The following is a 22,973-nucleotide window of genomic DNA, read 5'->3' on the forward strand; positions in this document are numbered from 1 at the left end:
TGGTCATGTATGGATGTGAGAGTTGGACTATAAAGAAAGCTGAGCATCAAAGAATTGATGCTTTTGAACTGTGGTGTTGGAGAAGATTCTTGAGAGTCCCTTGGACTGCAAGGAGATCCAACCAGTCTATTCTAAAGGAGATCAGTCCTGGGTGTTCATTGGAAGGACTGGTGTTGAAGCTGAAACTCCAATACTTTGGCCACCCGATGGAAAGAGCTGACTCATCTGAAAAGACCCTGATGCTGGTAAAGATTGAAGTTGGGAGGAGAAGGGGATGACAGAGGATGAGATGGTTGGATGGCATCACCAGCTCAATGGACATGAGTCTGAGTAAACTCCAGGAATTGGTGACGGACAGGGAGGCCTGGCGTGCTGCAGTTCATGGGGTCGCAAAGAGTCAGACACGATTGAGCGACTGAACTGAACTGAACTTAGAGCAAAATACATAGGCTATGTTTTCTCAAAATACAGTGTCAGAAGTGGTTTAATAATACAGATTATTCCTGGATTCTGCTTTTAGTATTTTCAATCCAAATTTCTGAAACAAGGTCCAGGAATTTATCTTGGCAATAAGGACTCACACAATAGAAAGTCTGAAAATGCTTTTATAAGCATTGCTGTAGGACAAGGACTGTCAGACAGAAGTTCTCAGTCATCTTTTTCATATTGTTCAACATGAAAATGGATTTTTTTTTTCTACGTCATTCAAAAGGTCAAATAGCATAGTTAGCATAGCATAGTGAGGTAGTTATTAGCGCAGGTTCTGAAGACAGACTGCCTAGATTAAGCCTCATATGTACCGTTTACTGACTAAATTTCCTTGGAAAAATAAACACTTAGTGCCTCAGTTTTCTAATCCACCAGAAGGGGATACAACGAATATCTATAATCCAGTCTTGTTATAATGGTTAATATGTTAGGTGATGCATGCTACATGCCTAGAACAATGCCTGACACATAGTAAGAGTTTTGCAAATATCCATTATGATTATTACTCTGTTACCCATTAGGACAAAGTGTTTTTCAAAGTCATAAAGTCAATAGGCAAAATTCTGTGTGTTTAAATAAATTAACATTTTTTAACTTCCCTCATAGCTTTCTAGTTAAAAACTGTCTTTTCTAGGTATATGCTGCAAAACCATTTTCCCAATAGTGACCTTCAAATTTGCCAGCAGCTGAACACCACTGGGAAGTGTACTAGTCTGCTTGGGCTGCCATAACAAAGTGCCATAGACCAGAGGTCTTAAACAATAGAAGCTCATTTTCTCATGGTTTTGAAGGCTGAGATGTCTGAGATCAAGGTGCCGTCTGGCTGTGTTTACGGTGAGGGCCTTCTTCCTGGCTGGGGGACGGTTTGCTTTCTCACTGTGTCTGACCCAGTGGAGAGTGAGCACTCCGGTGTCTTCCCTATAAGGACACTGGTTCTATCACATAAGGGCCGCACCACCATGACCTTATTTAGTTACCCCTTGTAGGCTCTATCTCCAAATACAGTCACGTTGCGGGTTATGATTTCAGCATATGAATTGTGAGGCTTGAGGAGCACAGTTCAGTCCATAGAAGAAGGTGTAGAGGATGGTCCTCCATGAAGGGAATCCTACAAGTCAGACACTTGGAGTTTCAACCAGATGTTAAATTCAGAGGTGCTATTTATAACCATACATAGAAATTTCTATTCAACCCAAATCGTGAAAGCTCAGCACTTCTGTCACTGGCCAGAGACCTCAGTCTAGAATTAATAGATATCTGACTCTATGATAAGGGTGTCTGACATAAAACCTTAGAATAAAAAACGTACATGCTAAGTAGCCATCCATTCCTCCACATTTTTCAGGTTCTGCACCTGCTCCAGGTAAGATCGACAGGAAATTAACTTAATGGAAGTTGTTTCCTATAATATCGTCTTCACAAAACCATGATCTGAAGAGTTTCTTTATATTAAGGGCTTTACACAAAAATGGCCCATAAAAATATTGCCTGATTCATTCATAAAAAGGCATAATATTCTTAATGTTCATAGTATTCTTAAATGTTTTCCAGTGTCATTTATATCTTTTAAGTAAATAAAATAGAATTCCCAGATAGAAAGTGTACAAAGGAGGAAGTATTAGGAAAAAACCCTTCCTCACTGACTTCTATCTTGTGATAATATCATTAACTACATTAGCAACTAAAAAACTTATTAATATCCATTGGACCTTTACTATCCATGAGTTACCATGCCAACTAGGTATATGTTTCCATAGTTTTTTCCTTACAAAAAGTCTCATGATAACAATAGTATTTTTATCTTAATTATGGAGCAAAGAAATCCAATCAAAAGATTAGATAAGTTGACCTGGAATTTTGAGATACAAATGACAGAATTAAAATACAAATATGCATGACTCCAGAATTGATTCTTTACCTCTAAACAAAAAATATACTTACTTGAAGGGAAAATTATGAGGGAAAAAAAAGGTTATTTTCAATTAAATAAAGAAGCGCTCCTTGCTCTCTGTGTCACTTTCCAAAAAGACAGTCTTATCCTCTCCAGTAATCATGTTGACAAGGTCTGCACAGATGACATTACTTTCGGAGGCACCTACTTTCAGTGGTTTGATAAAGTGGTGATCATTATCAATGATCACGCACACAGGACAAACCAGACAGAATCATTTTCCCTCTGTGGGAAAATCAATCAGCGACACTGCAAAGAATCAAGTCATAATGAAACACATCAACAAAAATAGTAAGCCCTCTCCTTTGGTGATATATTTGACCATGCATGTGAACAGTCATGTAAAGCAATGACTTTTCACCATGCTGACTGATGCAGGAAGACCATATATTCAGTACCAGCACAAGGAAGAGACCTAAACCTTATGTCCAGTAGAAGTGCATTCTCTGATTCTGATAGAGACGGAAAAAATCGCAGAATTTTCTGACACTCTTCAGACATCTTTAGCAAAACAATCATCATCAACTTATTTAAACACTCCCCACAAGAAACCACAAAGATGCTTTAAGTATTCATGATTTCAAAATACTCAGAATCGTTAATGAGGCAAACACCACTAGTATTATTTATGGCTTGTACAACTTTGAGGCCTAAGAAAATGTATTGACTTTTGACTGCAGAGGAAGCAACTTTGGTATGTCTCTCCTCTTTACTGCAGATAGAATCTTTAAAGGTATTCCACAGCTTGAAACATCTGTTTTCCCACTTGGGTTGAGAAAATATTGATAAAATGTTGTTTAATGATTTCAACGCTAAGTTCAAGTATAAGCATAAGAAAAACATCAACGAAAGCAAAAGAGTCAACCACAGCCTCAGGGTACCACCTTCAGACCGCAGTCTGTTAGAAACTGCCTTCTCTCTCTCTATTTTATTGCCATTTAAGAATAAAATGCTGACACCATGTGATCTGTAGAGAAGGCTCCTTGATCCATAACACTATAGATGGATAGAACCACATTGTACATTATACCAACAGTGAAATTTACAAATTCCTACAAGAGTTATTCAGGACGCAATTAAAGTATATACCTTCATGAGAGTCTCAGTCACAGGACAAGTATCTAGGCAGTGATGTCACCTAGGGACACACATCAGAACCTGCTGTTTCTTGGATCTCATACTTTTCCACTGGTTTGAGTTCATACCAACCAGAAACAAGTGTGCTTATTCAGATTTATAAAGAAGAGAAAGCAATGACCAAGGATGACTGGACCTCAGCAAGCCCAAGCTCACAGATCGTTCTCTATAGGCACTGCTCAGAAGAGAAAAAGCACAAATAACTGCCAAAAAAAGTTCTCAATAGGTCTGCTCTCGGTAGAGAAACAATTATAGGGGACATGGCCAATATTTGAACTAGGAAGATTTGGGGTGTATTGCTCAGGGGGATGAGGAATATGAAGCTGTAAATAATAAATGGAAAAGCAAAAATCTCTTCCAAGAAGTCACCCATGTTCTATTCCTATGCTATCAAAGTCATCGGGAGACGATGAGAAGCATCAAAGAAAGATCAACAATGAACAAATAAATGCACTGAAATCATCTGCTGAAAAAAAAAATCAGATTGCTAAAAAGAAGAAAAATTGTAGGATCCACAGAAACATGCAATCCTACTGTTGTGAGGTTTTACCAGAGCTCAAGGTTCATGGTCAGAGGGAGGCCAAGAAGCTTCCAGGAATACAGATCCTACACACACAGGATCTTCTGTACCCATCACTGAACAGAGCAGGAAAAGAGCAGAAAGAACTAATTCTACACAGCTGGGAAAAAACTGAAGGCCCCAAAGTTTCACATGAATCTGTGCAGGGGCAAGTTAAAAAGCATTTGTTGAGCTGCTGCTATATAGGAAGATTTCTGACCATTCTAAATACATTTAAAAAAAAAATGTGAACCGCGAGAGAAGTGAATACCTGTTCACTTGATCAATACTATAAACAAGGGAGAAGTATAATTTATCTGTTAACTAAAAATCTATTTAAAATTGGCACTAGTAGAAAATTAGCATCATCTTCTTAAAAAGTGGGCAAAAGTCAAGTAAATTACACTTCAAAGTAAGTTTCAATCTACTGTTTAAACCAGAACTATATTGAAAGTACTTTTAAAATAGCAAGCAAGTTCTTGAGAAAGAAACTATCTGTGACTAAGGTCTTACTGTTTAAAATTATATTCACACATGTTCAAAATCAATGAATTTGCCTCCTTATCTTGCAATTATCTTTGAAATTCAGTGATTTACTTAATTACACAATAAACTCACTATCATTATTGCCCACCTACTATGTTCTAAACACCATGGTGAACACTGGGTTAATACAAATATAATTCAGACACGAATCTCCAATCTCAATTATCTTAAAACTTAGTGGAAGCGAGAGACATATACCTAAGAGATTATAGTAACATATAGATTACAGACTACATGATATCCATAAAGAAGAGTTCTAGCTAACCTGAAAGGACGCTTTTGAATTATATTGTCCCTGGCGTGCCCTTTTAAAAACAGAAGTATCTTATTCTAATAATATGCATAGGCAACAGTAGAAAAATAAACTTTAGTACTGAGACACAACTCAGGCACATTTTGAGCATAAAATGCGAGATGTGAAGAATGTACTATAATATCTGAGTGATTAAAGAGAAAGGCTCTGGGGTCTGGGAAGAACAAGAGAAACAGTAAATGAAAATGGAGAAGATGGATGAGACGGCCTAATGGAACAAGAGTAAAACAAACTTTACACACATTTTATAAGTTTTCCTAAGGTCATCTCCTGTTTCCAAGGAATGTAACTTGAATCATAAATCAGCAAACTCTAGGGTACATTTCAGCTGTTTTAAAATTACTGATCAAAAATTTCCATCTTATAAAATAGACTTCCTAAATTTGTAGACAGTTCTAGTGAATTTGAAATTAACATCCCACTTCAAAATGTTAACATTTTGTACATAAAAAGCTTATTATTATATATAGAGAGATATCTTAAAAATATTTCTCAAGTTGGAAAACAATTTACTTACAACAATCTGATGTTTCTGAAGAGAAATATTCCAAAAGACCCGAAATACTCGTTTCCCTCAATTCTGGCTCTTCTTGTGATTTGTCCACAAGTAAAATATCTTTCTGTGAGCTTTTACAGTCACAGAAACCAATTAAAGCAGTCTTTCTCAAAACAGAATTGGTTGCATATAAGCAGATTTCTGCAAGAATTTTTATGTATATGGAGACTACATTCTGGGCCCAGGAAAAGTCATCTACCTCGCAGCTTTTATCCTAAAATGAGAAAATAGCTATTAGAGAATCAAAGTGTGTTCTGTCATAATGAGAACTACATACCATACTTATAAGAAATATCTTCAGTTTGTATAGAGTTGTTGAAAGACCATAATCAACTAATATTTCTAAAATGCACTCATTAAAAGCACGTTTTCCATGGGTAGATTGCATGAGACAAGGCTCAAAAAATAAAAAATTACTAAAAAGTATATAAAGTACAACATTTCAATTTCTTTAGTAATCAATGGATTGTCAATTAATCCAATGAGATACTATTCTCCATTTCATATTGTAAAAGAATTTGTTTTGTATATAGCTCAATTTGTATGTACACTTTTATATATTTTTTCATAGGAAAGCAAGAAAGTTATATATTCTGGAGAGGAATTTGAACAGCTGTTTTAAGAGTATTAAAATAAAGTATATAGTCTATCATTTGGTAATAAATCTATTCTAAAGAAATATTCATAAATGCAGGTAAAGATTTTTTTGTATGAGAGTATCAGTTCAATATTATTTGTAATTAACTGTGAATTGATGTTGGTGATGGACAGGAAAGCCTGGCATGCTGCAGTCCATGGGGTCGCAAAGAGTTGGACACAACTAAGTGACTGAATTGAACTAAACTGTGAATAATGCAATTAACTGAATTAGAAATAAGCTCAAAGTTCAACAACAGAGAAACAGTTACCTCATCCTCACTAAAATGTGTTAATAAATCTTAATAATATGTAATGACAAAATTTTTTTTAAATAGGAAACTAAACCATGACTATCTGATGCCATGTTTGCTAATAACATTTAAAATTCCTTTTGTGTTCATGCATGTGTGTGAGTACAATATACTATTTCTGTATCTCTATCTATTTATGCCGGGATGTATAGTAAACATGCTTTACTTCCACCTTTAACTAAAATTATTATTACAAAGTCAGGCTCATTAGAGGGGCTCCCCTGGTGCCTCAGACAGTAAAATATCTGCCTGCAGTGCAGGAGACCTGTGTCTGATCCCGGGTTGGAGAGACCCCTGGAGAAAGGAGTGGCTACCTACTCCAGTGTTCTTGCCTGGAGAATCCCATGGACAGAGGAGTCGGCGGGCCACAGTCTTTGGGTCCCAAAAGGTCAAACAGGGCTGAGCGACTAACACTTTCACTTTCTTTCATGATCATTATAAATCCTAATATAATGTACAATTAAAATAGGGTCAGAAGTAAAATTTGTTTCAATGTAGGTCTTTTTGTGCACCTTCATTAACAATATACTCTTACCCGATTTTGAACAGGCGTAATGCTTAACAGAAAATCTCTCATTAGGTCCATGAAAGCTTTCAAACAATCTATGTTTAATCTGGCAGCCTCCCCAAGGACCAACAAAGCCAAGGCTAAATCCAACCTGGAAATTTCATGAAGAAAACAATAAAGACTTCAGATTAAAATAATACTAAATAATAATCTTTTAATGAAAAAGGTAATAGGCCAGAAGAAATGACTACTGTGGATGACTAGATACATTTATTTTCAATAAAGACTAGTGCTGTTTGTCATTGGCAAATGCTTACAGAAAAGGGCCACCTTGGGACAGATGCTGAGTTCACAATAGTGCACTGACAAAACTGAGAGCAAAAAATGTTACCAATGATCACTTCTCTTTATAGATCCTGCCTTGTGAGCAATCTAAGGCACTGGTCTCAGAGTGTCCCCAAGATCTCACAATAAGTTTTGATTTTTAACCTTTTGCAACTGATTCCAACAGGTGAATTTCAAAAGAGAGCTTTCTTCTCAAAAGAGAGTTAAAAAATGGTCTTTTGAAATACTCTGAAAGCTCAGTATTTTTATAAAAAGTGCAATTTATCCAAATAAATTTGTATTTCACATTAAATGGAAGACTGCCAAGATTTGAAATAATTATACAACTAGGAGGGCTTCCCTGGTGACTCAGATGGTAAAGAATCCACCTGCAATGCAGGAGACCTGGATTTGATCCCTGGGTTGGGAAGATCCCCTGAAGCACCCACTCTGGTATTTTTGCCTGGAGAATCCCATGGACAAAGGAGCCTGGCGGTCTATGGTTCATGGTATCACAAAGAGTCGGACATGACTGAGTAACTAAGCATGCGTGTGTGCGCACACACACACACACACACATATACATACAACTGGGAAATCATATAAGAATTTACTAACTGTTCAGTTCAGTTCAGTCGTTCAGTCGTGTCTGACTCTTTGTGACCCCATGAACCGCAGCACGCCAGGCCTCCCTGACCATTACCAACTCCCAGAGTCCACCCAAACCCATGTCCATCAAGTTGGTGATGCCATCCAACAATCTCATCCTCTGTCGTCCCCTTCTCCTCCTGCCCTCAATCTTTCCCAGCATCAGGGTCTTTCCCAAGAGTCAGCTCTTCCCATCAGGTGGCCAAAGTACTGGAGTTTCAGCTTCAGCATCAGTCCTTCCAATGAACACCCAGGGCTGATCTCCTTTAGGATGGACTGGTTGGATCTCCTTGCAGTCCAAGGGACTCTCAAGAGTCTTCTCCAACACCACAGTTCAAAAGCATCAATTCTTCGGTGCTCAGCTTTCTTTATAGTCCAACTCTCACATCCATACATGACTACTGGAAAAACCATAGCCTTGACCAGACGGACCTTTGTTGATAAAGTAATGTCTCTCCTTTTTAATATGCTGTCTCGGATGGTCATAACTTTCCTTCCAGGGAGTAAGCATCTTTTAATTTCATGACTGCAGTCACCATCTGCAGTGATTTTGGAGCCCCAAAAAATAAAGTCTGACACTGTTTCCACTGTTTCCCCATCTGTTTCCCATGAAGTGATGGGACCAGATGCCATGATCTTAGTTTTCTGAATGTTGAGCTTTAAGCCAACTTTTGCACTCTCTTTCACATTCATCAAGAGGCTCTTTAGTTCCTCTTCACTTTCTGCCATAAGGGTGGTGTCATCTGCATATCTGAGGTTATTGATAATTCTCCCGCAATCTTGATTCCAGCTTGTGCTTCATCCAGCCCAGCATTTCACATGATGTACTCTGCATATAAGTTAAATAAGCAGGGTGACGATATACAGCCTTGACGTATTCCTTTTCCTATTTGGAAGCAGTCTGCTGTTCCATGTCCAGTTCTAACTGTTGCTTCCTGACCTGCATACAGGTTTCTCCAGAGGCAGCTCAGGTGGTCTTGTACTCCCATCTCTTTCAGAATTTTCCACAGTTTATTGTGGTCCACACAGTCAAAGGCTTTGGCATAGTCAATAAAGCAGAAGTAGATGTTTTTCTGGAACTCTCTTGCTTTTTCAATGATCCATCAGATGTTGGCAATTTTCTCTCTGGCTCCTCTGCCTTTTCTAAAACCAGCTTGAACATCTGGAAGTTCATGGTTCACGTATTGCTGAAGCCTGGCTTGGAGAATTTTAAGCATTACTTTCCTAGCATGTGAGATGAGTGCAATTGTCTGGTAGTTTGAGCATTCTTTGGCATTGCCTTTCTTTGACATTGGAATGAAAACTGACCTTTTCCAGTCCTGTGGCCACTGCTGAGTTTTCCAAATTTGCTGGCATATTATTAACCATAAGTGTACATATATTCTAACAGTTTCAGGAAATTATACATTTAATGTTATTGTTATTCAAATTTCAAAGAGCTGATAATAGTGTAAATGTAAAATTATCTCTGCCTAGGGCTACATACTGCCTTGATTCATAGGCCATTAATCAGTTAAATCAGCCCACACAGTCAACAAAAGAGTCCAAAATGCACTGCTTCGGTGCAGTCTCAAAAACAATAGAATGATCTCAGTTTGTCCTTCTCCAGGGGGTCTTTCTGACCCAGGGGCTGAGCCCAGGTCTCCTGCATTGCAGGCATATTCTTTACCATTTGGGCCACCAGGGAAGCCCCTACAGTGATCCAAGTCTATGACCCAACCGCTACTGCCAAAGAAGCTGAGACTGACTGGTTTTATGAAGACCTTCTAGAACCAACACCATAAAAAGGTCCTTTTTATCACAGGGGATTGAATGTAAAGTAGGAAGTCAATAAATACCTGGAGTAACAGGCAAATTTGGCCTTGGAGTACAAAATGAAACAGGGCAAAGGCTAACAGAGTTTTGCCAAGAGAACATAGCAAACATCCTCTTCCAACAACACAAGAGTGGACTCTACACATGGACATCACGAGACGGTCAATACCAAAATCAGATTGATTATATTATTTGCAGCCAAAGATGGAGAAGCTCTACACAGTCAGCAAAAACCAGACCAGGAGCTGATTGCAGCTCAGATCATAAACTCCTTATTGCAAAATGCAGGCTTAAATTGAAGAAAATAGGGAAAACCACTAGACGTAGTGGTCTGACCTAAATCAAATCCCTTTTTCTTACACTGCAGAGGTGACAAATAGATTCAAGGGATTAGATCTGGTAGACAGTGTCTGAAGAACTATGGACGGAGGTTGGTAACACTGCATGGGAGATGGTGACCAAACCATCCCAAAGAGAAAGACACGAAAGAAGGCAAAGTGGGTGTCTGAGGAGGCATAAATAGCTGAGAAAAGGAGAGAAGTAAAAGTGAATGATATACCCAACTGAATGCTGCGTTTCAAAGAACAGCAAGGAGACATAAAGTCTTATGTAAACAATGCAAGGGAAAAGAGGGAAACAATAGAATGGGAAAGACTAGAGATCTCTTCAGGAAAATTGTAGATATCAAGGGAACACTTTATGCAAAGATGAACACAATAAAGGACGAAAATGGCAAAGACCTAACAGAAGCTGAGGAGATTAAGAAGAGGTGGCAAGAATACACAGAAAAGTGTTAAAGTGTTAATCCCTCAGTCATGCCCAACTCTTTGTGACCACATGGACCTTAGCCCACCAGGCTCCTCTGTCCATGGGATTTTCCAGGCAAGGATACTGGAGTGCTTTGCCATTTCCTTCTCCAGAGAATACACAGAAGAACTATACAAAAAAATGTCTTAATGACCTGGATAACTACAATGAATGCGGTCACTCAGTTAGAGCCAAACATCCTGGAGTGTGAAGTCAAGTGGGCCTTAGAAAACATCACTACGAACAAAGTTAGTGGAGGTGATGGAATTCCAGTTGAGCTATTTCAGATCCTAAAAGATGATGCTGTGAAAGTGCTGCACTCAATATGCCAGCAAATTAGGAAAACTCAGCAGTGGCCACAGGACTGGAAAAGGTCAGTTTTCATTCCAATCCCAAAGACAGGCAATGCCAAAGAATGCTCAAACTATCAAACACTTGCACTCATTTCACATGCTAGCAGGGTAATGCTCAAAATCCTTCAAGCCAGGATTCAACAGTACAAGAACCAAGAACTTCCAGATGTACAAGCTGGATTTAGAAAAGGCAGAGGAACCAGAGATCAAATTGTCAACATTCATGAGATCATAGAAATGGTAAGGGAATTAAAAAAAAAAAAAAACTACTTCTGCTTTATTGAATACACTAAAGAGTTCATTGGAAGGACTGATGCTAAAGCTCAAACTCCAATACTGTGGCTACCTCATACGAAGAGTTGACTCATTGGAAAAGACCCTGATGCTGGGAAGGATTGGGGGCAGGAGGAGAAGGGGACGACAGAGGATGAGATGGCTGGATGGCATCACCGACTCGCTGGACATGAGTTTGAGTAAACTCCGGGTGTTGGTGATGGACAGGGAGGCCTGGCATGCTGTGGTCCTTGGGGTCACAAAGAGTCAGACACTACTGAGTGACTGAACTGAACTGAACTGAAAGAGTCTGACTGTGTGGATCACAAAAAACTATGGAAAATGCTTAAAGTGATGGGAATACCAGACCACCTCACCTGTCTTCTGAGAAATGTGTATGCAGGACAAGAAGCAACAGTTAGAACTGGACATGGAACAATGGTCTGGTTCAAGATTGAGAAAGGAGTACGTCAAGGCTATAAGTTGTCACCTTGCTTGTTTAACTTCTATGGACATTACGTCATGCGAAGTGCTGGGCTGGATAACTCACAAGCTGGAATCAAGATTTCTGGGAGAACTATCAATAACCTCAGGTATGCAGATGACACCACTCTAATGGCAGAAAGCAAAGAGGACATAAAGAGCCTCTTGATGAGGGTGAAAGAGGAGAGTGAAAAAGCTGGCTTAAAACTCACCATTCAAAAAATTAAGACCATGGCATCCAGTCCCATCACTTAATGGCATATAGAAGGGGAAAGAGTGACAGACTTTATTTTCTTGGGCCCCAAAATCACTGCAGATGGTGACTGCAGCCATGAAATTAAAAGATGCTTGCTCCTGGAAGAAAAGTTATAACAAAACAAGACAGTGTATTAAAAAGCAAAGACATCACTTTGCTGACAAAGATCCATAGAGTTAAAGCTACGGTTTTTCCAGTTGTCATATACAGATGTGAGAACTAGACTGTAAAGAAGGCTGGGGGAATAAAAATTGATGCTTTTGAACTGTGGTGTTGGAGAAGAACCTTGAGAGTCCTTTGGACAGCAAGGAGATCCAACCAGTCAATCCTAAAGGAAATTAACTCTGAATATTCATTGGAAGGACTGATGCTAAAGTTGAAACTCCAATGCTTTGGCCACCTGATGTGAAAAGCTGACTCACTGGAAAAGACCTTGATGCTGGGAAAGGCTGAAGGCAGTAGGAGAAGGGGACGACAGAGGATGAGATGGTTGGATGGCATCACCGACTCAATGGACACGAGTTTGAACAAACTCTGGGAAATAGTGAAGGACAGGGAAGCCTGGAGTTCTGCAAGTTCATGGGGTTGCAGAGTCAGACACAACTTAGAAACTGAACAACAACAATAAATCAGTTTAAAAAGTCAATATATTTTAAAATTATATTTGAATTTCACAACTGTGATACTTTAGGTCAGCAAGTCAAGTTCATCATGATTTTCAAAAGGAAACGCCTCTAACTATGGAAAAAAGATAATTCTTTGCATTTCAATGATGCTTTACAGATCTCGAAGTTTTTCACAATTTACCTCCTTAATCCGAACCACAATTTTTGACACATTGAAGACCTTTTTAAAATACTTTAAAAATATTTTAAAAATTGAGTCAAACAGATCTGGGAAACCTGTCCCAGTTCATGTTTTAAGCTAGGTTAACTAATAATTTAAGTCTTCTCCCACCTATGTGTTTTTCCTATTTTTTTCAATTTTGCTTTTCTAAGCCATTATTTAAATACATTAATATTTAACTTTAGCATTACAATGCTGCCTATTGCACACCTAGTTTCACTTGTCTCCTTCTTCCTTTCAGAAGTAAATGTCAATTTTGTTCAAAATGGCAAAGTGATCAATGAATTATTGCTTCCACAAGATGGAAACCTTTTACATCTTGACTGGGGTAGTGATTACACAGGTGTATCCATCTGTCAAAAGTCATAGATCAGTATACACAAATTGTTTTAATTTTGTTATATATGAATTATACCAAATACATCTAATTTTTAACAAGTGACTCCCCAGACTCCTTTGGAATGGTGTTAAGTATGGGTTTGGTCAGTGAGATATAAGAGGAAGCATATTATGAAAGCCTTCCATAAAATCTAATACTGATTTTAAATTCAGATAACAGATGCTCTTTCCTCCCTTGCTCATCCTTTTCCTGGGCATTCACACCTGACACCAGAAGGCAGAGCAGCCGTCTTGCAACAATGAGGATAAAAGTCATTCACTAAGGATGGAATAAAAGGAAGCTAGGAGAGGCGTGGCTCCTGGGGATTCCTTGAAGTATTTGTCTCAGTAGCACTTTACTTGTTATGTGTAATCAATAAAGCCCTATCTGGTAATGCAATTGTAGTCAGGTTACTATTACATATAGGAGGACTAAAGCCTAACTGATACATTTAAACAATATTTATAAGCATGAAATTTAGAGTAGAAAAATTAGAGATATAATCTTAGCTCTATCACTAACTAGATATATGGCATAGGGCAATAGTCATATCTCAGCTAAACCTTAATCTACTCATCTATAAAGTAAATGTAGCAAAACCTACTTTTCAGAGACTATTATGAAATTTAAAGGAAATACTCTACATAAAATGTCTGGATTCAAAAGCCTGAGCTGAACTGAATTACTGCAATACTGTTATTTCAAAGTCAATAGATATGAGTTCAGTAACATTTTTTTATTTATGATGACTGAAGGAAAAGGTCTAGATGCTCTCCAAGATGAACAAAGACTGAGTCCTTCCCCAGAGTACTCATGGCCCCTGCTTCAAAATAAGGTCAAATGAAGGAGGGGATAGCCTCAGACTTCACAAAACTTTACCCCTGAATACACCTCAGAGTCAAATGTTTTGTTTCTCCTGTTCCCTTTTAAGTCTGGAAAACTGTAACTAACCTTGGGCGGTTTCATTAAAATACAAATTGAAAAAAGATTCATCAGTGTCAGCCACCTATGGTTTAAAAAAATGCTTTACCAGAAACACACTATTTTCAATCAATGTTGTTGATCACAAAATTTTCAATATGGGAAAATGCCTTTGACAAAAATAGAATAAAAGCAGCAAAACTTATAAATTGAAGTTTGTTAAAAAATCAAAACTGAAAATTGATGCACATTGAAAATTTCGAAATTGATCTAGGTTAGACATTTAAATACAGCACTAGCTTTTTGTGAACTCATTGCAGCACACCAAGTCTCAATAACCAATACACTGACTTACTTCCACATGCCAAGAAAGTAAACATGTATAAAGTAATCTATGAATATTATAAATGTCCATCTAAACATGTAAATAAAGAAATGAAGGCAGAAGCTTACTGGCTTGTCTAAAATAGCATAGTCACTTGATTCAATTTACTTTCTAGCTTTTCTTCTTCAGCTTTTTTTCTTCTCTTTTTAAATTTTTTATTGGAATGTAGTTGATTTACAATGTTGTGCTAGCTTTTAAAATTCACGTGAATCACTACACGGAGTTAAACGTGACCAGACTGGGGCTGGACTTCAGCAACTCTGACCCCAGTCCAGGTCTCCTTCTAGACTAATATAAACCAACTAACAAAAAAACCCAGAGACTTCATAAAAAGATACCCGTCTGAATACCAGCTTATAGAAAGGTTAGAAACATCAGCATTCGAATTTTTGCCTAGGTTCTCCTTATTCTCCTATGACCAAATTATTATTTTAAAGGAAAGAAGTAAATTGTCTCCCTGTTGCAGCCCTTACAAAGAGTTACTTGAAACTTTCAATAGACATTTCAAAAAGCACTGACGACCCCAACAACCCACACCTCTGAAATGGAGAATGAAGAAGATGTCACTATTTTACAGGGAACTTCCTGCAAGATAAAAAAACCGTAACACTGATGGAACTGGAATAAGGAGAGCAAGAAGGTGGAGCCACACACTACTTCACGAAACTCGGCAGTCCTGATTCCCAAAAGTGAGTTAAAAGAAAAAAAATTAAGGAAAAACATTATCTCTACTGTCGATCATGTTTTTCATGGAAATAGGAAAAGCGCAGCCAATCCTATAGTTGGAGATACTGAATTTTAAAGGAGTCGATATTTCTATGCTTCTTTATCCTCATCTCTCCATATTTATGCAGAGATAGCAACCTTCGGAAGACAAAAAGTATAGAAAACCGTGCCCGGGGAAAACGTGTGTAGGACGGGGGGACGGAGCGTGCTGTGAGCGCGCGTCCTCCTCAAAGGCTGAGTAGAGGGAGTAGGGGAATGCAGGGGGCCCTGGCGATGTTTGCCTTTAACCTCTGTAACGTGTATTGTGAACACAAACCTCTCATTTTAAAAGTAACACATGTGTATGATTTTGTCCTAGTTCTGAGACAAGTAAAACAGAAAATGGAAGAGGAGGCCCTACCTGAGACCAACGGAAAAAACAAAACAAAGCATTACAGCAAGAGCTAAAGAGAAGATCAGTCTGGATACTAAGGGATGATCACGCTTCTGAAGACGATTTCTTACAGAAGCCAGAAGACGCTTTTACAAGACTCTTTGGGCATCTTTAATAAAGCCTAGGAAGACACAACAATGAAAAGCCTTGATGCTGAGGTGAAAGATGAAATAGTCACCACTACTATTCAACATAGTGTTGGAAGTTCTGGCCACAGCAATCAGAGCAGAAAAAGAAGTAAAAGGAATCCAGATAGGAAAAGAAGAAGTAAAACTCTCACTGTTTGCAGATGACATGATCCTCTATATAGAAAACCCTAAAGACTCTACCAGAAAATTACTAGAGCTAATCAACGAATATAGTAAAGTTGCAGGATATAAAATTAACACACAGAAATCCCTTGCATTCCTATATACTAACAATGAAAAAACAGAAAGAGAAATTAAGGAAACAATACCATTCACCATTGCAACAAAAAGAATAAAATACTTAGGAGTGTATCTACCTAAAGAAACAAAGGACCTATACATAGAAAACTATAAAACACTGATGAAAGAAATCAAAGAGGACACAAACAGATGGAGAAACATACCGTGTTCATGGATTGGAAGAATCAATATTGTCAAAATGGCTATTCTACCCAAAGCAGTCTATAGATTCAATGCAATCCCTATCAAGCTACCAACGGTATTTTTCACAGAACTAGACCAAAGAATTTCACAATTTGTATGGAAATACAAAAAACCTCGAATAGCCAAAATAATCTTGAGAAAGAAGAATGGAACTAGAGGAATCAACCTGCCTGACTTCAGACTCTACTACAAAGCCACAGTCATCAAGACAGTATGGTACTGGCACAAAGACAGAAATATAGATCAATGGAACAGAATAGAAAGCCCAGAGATAAATCCACGAACCTATGGACACCTTATCTTTGACAAAGGAGGCAAGGATATACAATGGAAAAAAGACAACCTCTTTAACAAGTGGTGCTGGGAAAACTGGTCAACCACTTGTAAAAGAATGAAACTAGAACACTTTCTAACACCATACACAAAAATAAACTCAAAATGGATTAAAGATCTAAATGTAAGACCAGAAACTATAAAACTCCTAGAGGATTTCATTTGGGGAGAAGAAACAATGTAGTTTTGTTTGTTTTTGTTGTTTGTTTTCAGCCTATGGAATGATTTACTTTTGTCTGTCCTGTTTAAGTCAGATGGAGCTACTTGACATCTGCAAATTTCCCATGTTAGAGCAGTTACCTGATGAATTTAATCCTCCTCCATTTCCATGTGTAGGACGGACATACAGACGGACACCCGCGGGCCACTTGTAACCCTGACGGAAAGAGCTGCCAGGCTCCTGGAGCTGCACTTACCCATTTCTCTTTCTTGCTACTTTTTGTTGTTTGTTTCTTTGTGTTGACTTTGTCCCTGGCATAATTTTCCACTCTAAGTAAAACAAGTCTCCTAAAAAAAAAAAAAAAAAAAACTCCTAGAGGAGAACATAGGCAAAACACTCTCCGACATAAATCACAGCAAGATCCTCTATGACCCACCTCCCAGAATATTGGAAATAAAAGCAAAACTAAACAAATGGGACCTAATGAAACTTAAAAGCTTTTGCACTACAAAGGAAACTATAAGCAAGGTGAAAAGACAGCCCTCAGATTGGGAGAAAATAATAGCAAATGAAGCAACAGACAAAGGATTAATCTCAAAAATATACAAGCAACTCCTGCAGCTCAATTCCAGAAAAATAAATGACCCAATCAAAAAATGGGCCAAAGAACTAAACAGACATTTCTCCAAAGAAGACATACAGATGGCTAACAAACACATGAAAAGATGCTCAACATCACTCATTATTAGAGAAATGCAAATCAAAACCACAATGAGGTACCATTACACGCAAGTCAGGATGGCTGCTATCCAAAAGTCTACAAGCAATAAATGCTGGAGAGGGTGTGGAGAAAAGGGAACCCTCTTACACTGTTGGTGGGAATGCAAACTAGTACAGCCGCTATGGAAAACAGTGTGGAGATTCCTTAAAAAACTGGAAATAGAACTGCCATATGACCCAGCAATCCCACTTCTGGGCATACACACTGAGGAAACCAGATCTGAAAGAGACACGTGCACCCCAATGTTCATAGCAGCACTGTTTATAATAGCCAGGACATGGAAGCAACCTAGATGCCCATCAGCAGATGAATGGATAAGGAAGCTGTGGTACATATACACCATGGAATATTACTCAGCCATTAAAAAGAATTCATTTGAACCAGTCCTAATGAGATGGATGAAGCTGGAGCCCATTATACAGAGTGAAGTAAGCCAGAAAGATAAAGAACATTACAGCATACTAACACATATATATGGAATTTAGAAAGGTGATAACGATGACCCTATGTGCAAAACAGAAAAAGAGACGCAGAAATACAGAACAGACTTTTGAACTTTGTGGGAGAATGTGAGGGTGGGATATTTCAAAAGAACAGCATGTATACTGTCTATGGTGAAACAGATCACCAGCCCAGGTGGGATGCATGAGACAAGTGCTCCGGCCTGGTGCACTGGGAAGACCCGGAGGAATCGGGTGGAGAGGGAGGTGGGAGGGGGGATCGGGATTGGGAATACATGTAAATCCATGGCTGATTCATATCAATGTATGACAAAACCCACTGGAAAAAAAAAATAAATAAATAAAAAAAAAACCACAAAAAAAAAAAAAAAAGAGAGTGCCAAAAATTAAATTTATAAAAATATAACTCAAATTCTTAGTGAAGGCTGTTAAGCACCAAAAAAAAAAAAAAGCACTTAAAAGGGAGCAAACTTGAAAAATTATTCAATAATTTAGAGGAAGACAACCCCTGGCAAATTGAGATCCATTAATATTGAATTCCTATTGAAACGACCAGACATAAAGAAACAAAAATCTGTAGTATCACACAAAAAAGAGAAACTTTAAGGATTTTAAAGCTATAAAGAAAATGTGACCCAAATGAAGGAAAATGTTTCCAGTGCCAAGAGGCCCAAAAACTGATTTAAAATGTAACAGTAGGCATATATGTGTGAAAGAAAAACCTTAGGCAGAGAGAGGCAGGCGTTAGGAACACATGTGAAGATGAGTAATCAGTGGAAACCCTCCTGAAATGCAGACCAGTAGCCACAGCCTCACACAGCGGGGGCGTCTCTCCAAGGAAAGCAGAGAATGCGCCCCAACAGCTTCCTAAGGCGCTCAATGAGACGTCAGAGGAGGCATCCACCTCCTTGCTGCAAACCACAAAGATATTCCAAAAAGGTTCTGGATTGAAAATAAAACAGACGAAACAAAGGGAGGCAGACTGGCTTTGACCTTCTCATAACAACGATAAGATAGGAAACAACATAGCAACATTTAGACATTTCAAGAGGGGAATTAAAAAAAAAAACAACAAAACTATGAGCATAGTAATCTATTTCCATACAAAATGTACTTACACTTCTTAGGGGGAAAAATAGTGGCAAACGTTATACTCAGCCAAGGGCTGCATGTAATCAGGGGCTCTCCTAATGAAATAGGTCACCTATATCCACACTTAGAACTTTACTCAAGCCAGCCAAGAAAGGAATAGCATTTAACAGCTTAAGAATGGAAAATCCTAGTGTTAAATGACTGACAGTGAGTGGGAAGGACACGTTTTAGTAAGTCAACATTATTTTATAAATAGGATCTAAAAATTAAATACATACACCATTCTTTGAGAAAAACAAACATTTTAAGTAATGATTTAACCATAATGTTGTTGGACACTAAAGACCACATTTACGGGCTAAGACAGTGAACATTAGCATAAACAAACCAGTCTCATCTTCACCACTCAGGGAAAAGAGAGCAGTAAGAATTTCCCTCCTGATTTTGACCACTTAGGAAAACTTGTTTAAAGAACAAGATACTCAGAAGAGATGAGCTACAGAAAGATCTGGTCTTTAGCCTGTCTGCTAAAAGGGTTCTTTCTTCTGGGCACAGAGCTTCAGTCCTGGCACGCCGGGGAAGGAAGTCAGGGGGAATGAAGGGACGGGATGTCGACAGACCACGACGGCTGTTTCATCTGAGCACCTAGGTGCTCCCTAATTGCCTGCTTCCATCCAGTCAGTCAGACACGTGGTCTGCCTGTGTGGCTGGCCGGGGGTAATTAATCCCAGTAGCAAGATCTTTCTTATAGTCTTTGCGCTTGCTCTTGTTTTCTTTCGTTTCCTTTTTTTTATTAATCATTGCAAATTAAGAGACCCTGTTTGGAGCTGCAACCCCTGTGCCATGTAAAAACAGTCCTTATTAAATAATTTGAGGCTGGAGAATGGTATAATCATATTTATGCTGTAACCCTAGCAGCAGAGCATGATAGATTAATGAACAGGAAACACAGGCAAAGAGACCAGTTAATCAGCGAGCAGGGTCATGACAGCAAGGGCCTGAAGCCTGGTTTGACAGCGGGGGGGGGCAGAGCGCGGGAAACGGCCCTGAAAGGGGTCCGGGTGTCCAATTTGGTTAACTTGAGGAGAGGACACGTGTCAGGCCTGGAGACAGCAATTCAGTAGGCAGGCGTCTGGGAAAAAATTAATTCAGATCTGAACCAGCAAGAAATGAAGTATTATGGGGAAACTTGGTATAAAAAAGTGTTTTCACGTTACTTACCTTTGTGATGGTTATTACCTCTGTTTAACATGAACAGACACTGTTCATGCGGGTTATGTGAGCCAATCCATATTAGATAGGTAGCCAGAGATTAAAACTCAGGCCTTACGATTTGAAGCTGAATGTTTCTCTCACTGTGCCATTAGGGAGCAAAGCATAAATTGTATATTTATCTTTGATACAGATAAATGTTTATATTTAGCTCAGAGGATTAAAGAATCGATAAGAAACCCAGGAAATGAATCAGAAGACTGAGGACCTACCCTGACATCTCAGCTCATGAAGAATGAAGAGGATTAGTGGTGAAAACTTGCGTCTGGATGGCTTTGGTTGGACGGTCACATGACATCATAATTACCAGGGTTCAGGGAGACAGACATTGTGGAGGTCAGCACCGAGGCCAGAAGGAAAGGCCTTGCTGGGCAGGGCTTTCTTCGCTCAATTTATTTCGATACAAACACGAATACTCCGCGTCTGGAAAATGCTTGCCATGTCGGTGTAATTTTAAATTGTCAAGCATTTTCGGAATACGTTCACGGTGCAATTAGATCGGCTATTTTGCTTTGGGAGATATAATTTTATAGGTTACGTCGCTCTTTTGAAATGCCATGCTGCATTCTCAGCAGTCCTTATTGGCTAATAATGCAATTATAAACACAATTCATTATTTTCGTGTTGGATGAGAAAGCCTTTTGTGCCGGCTTGAGCTATCTCCCCAGAGCAAGTGGTGCAGTTTGTAAAAGGCCAGACCACGGGGTGGAGCGTTCAGAGCAAGAAGCGTCACGTGAAGTTTAACCATATTACGTGGAACGCTGCCTTACAGCAGCTGATCTGCAGCACAGGGCAGCCAAAATTCCAGCGAGAAGGCTGGTGTGGGACACGGGAGGGGCTCACGCATTCCTGTTTTCTCCACTTCTTCACCCTGCTTTATAACTGACTGTTCTTCGGGCATTTCCTTTCCTCAGTTTTTCCCTGTCCGCCACTGATCAGAGGTTGCTCTAATGCTGTGGGTCTCTCCTGGGGCCTTTTCACGCATCTTGGGACTGCCCTTTTCCAGCCTCTGCTGAAACCACTCATTTCTGTTTCTTTCCTTTTGTGTGGTATGATCTTTATAAAGGGGGTTATAAGAAGTCAGGTGGGAACATATGTGATGAATTATCTCTTGACGGACAGCATCAGAAATCGGCAGATGAGAACCACTCACCCGTATTGGCCCGAGCACTTTTGCCACTATTAAGAAATTTCTTTTGATCCATCAGTTAAATGGTCTCCCTCTGCATGTTAAATCTCTGATCATTTTTCTATTGTGTGATACTGTACAGACATGCATGGAAAATGAAATCGCTTGTGTTACTCCTTTTAATAGTCACTTGCCTTTGAATTTCAGGCCCTGACCAAAGATTTCCTCTACCAAGTGTCACAGTTCTAAGGTCAAGCAAATCCTCAGTTCAACTCAGTCACGTCCGACTCTTTGTGACCCATGGACCACAGCACGCCAGGCCTCCCTGTCCATCACCAACTCCCAGAGTTTACTCAAACTCATGTCCATCGAGTCAGTGATGTCATCCAACCATCTCATCCTCTGTCGTCCCCTTCCTAACAGAGTCTTAATTTACTATCAGGGTCTGAAGCCTCAGTATCTTGCATAATCCTAAAGATGTTCAGTCCATATTCAAAATTTTTCACATATACCTAAACTTTGGAGTACACAAAATTAATAAAGTTTCTCCAGAAATGCAAAAGCATTTCTGGCTTGATTTTGGTGATTAGATCACAGTTTGTTTGGTTTTCTGGAATTACAACTTCTTGAAAACTACATAGGTGGTCCCATAAATAACTTAAATACTTTTAAAAAGAAAAGTTTTTTTTTTTAATATGTAGTATAATGTTATCATTATAATTAACAGAAAACTTGTCTAATAGTCAAATTGCTAAATGTCAATGGGTTATTTTTGTTTACTAGAGACATGATTTAAAAAGAAAGATTAAATTTTTTTCTTAAAAAAACAGTACATAGGGCTTTCCTTGTTGCGCAGTAGATAAGAACCTACCTGCCCACACAGGGAGCACAGGTCAGGTCCCTGGTCTGGGAGGATAACACAGGCCACAGAGTGACTGAGCGTGGGTACCACAACTACTGCGTCCACTTGCCGCAGCTGCTAGAGCCTCAGAATCCTCCAGGCCAGGCTCCAACCACAAGCGCACCAAGAACTTAAAGATGTTCAGGCTGGATTTAGACAAGGCAGAGGAACCAGAGATCAAGTTGCCAACATCCACTGGATCATAGAAAAAGCAAGAGAGTTCCAGAAAAACATTTCTTCTGCTTTATCGACTATGTCAAAGCCTTTGACTATGTGGATCACAGCAAACTGTGGAAAATTCACCAAGAGATGGGAATACTAGACCACCTGACCTGCCTCCTAAGAAATCTGTATGCAGGTCAAGAAGAAACAGTTAGAACTGTACATGGAACAACAGACTGGTTCCAAATTGGGAAAGGAGTATGTCAAGGTTGCATATTGTCACCCTGCTTATTTAACTTATATGCAGAGTACATCACATGAAATGCCGGGCTGGATGAAGCACAAGCTGGAATCAAGATTGGCGGGAGAAATATCAATAACCTCAGATATGC

At 38.9% G+C, this 22,973-nt stretch overlaps 1 protein-coding gene across 4 annotated transcripts in view; it reads right to left on the bottom strand.

Moving 5' to 3' along the window:
- Window positions 1-22,973, bottom strand: part of TMEM232 (transmembrane protein 232) — a 272,688-nt gene that overhangs the window by 166,541 nt on the left and 83,174 nt on the right. For all 4 annotated transcript variants that reach the window (XM_043913765.1, XM_043913767.1, XM_043913768.1 and 1 more), the window contains 2 exons: window positions 7,037-7,160; window positions 5,513-5,765 (listed from right to left, as the gene is read on the bottom strand). In XM_043913765.1, coding sequence (XP_043769700.1) covers window positions 5,513-5,765; window positions 7,037-7,160 — 377 coding nt within the window. The remainder of the gene's footprint in view (window positions 1-5,512; window positions 5,766-7,036; window positions 7,161-22,973) is intronic.

This window comes from Cervus elaphus, chromosome 9, assembly GCF_910594005.1.
Source record: "Cervus elaphus chromosome 9, mCerEla1.1, whole genome shotgun sequence".
Classification (NCBI taxonomy): Eukaryota; Metazoa; Chordata; class Mammalia; order Artiodactyla; family Cervidae; genus Cervus; species Cervus elaphus.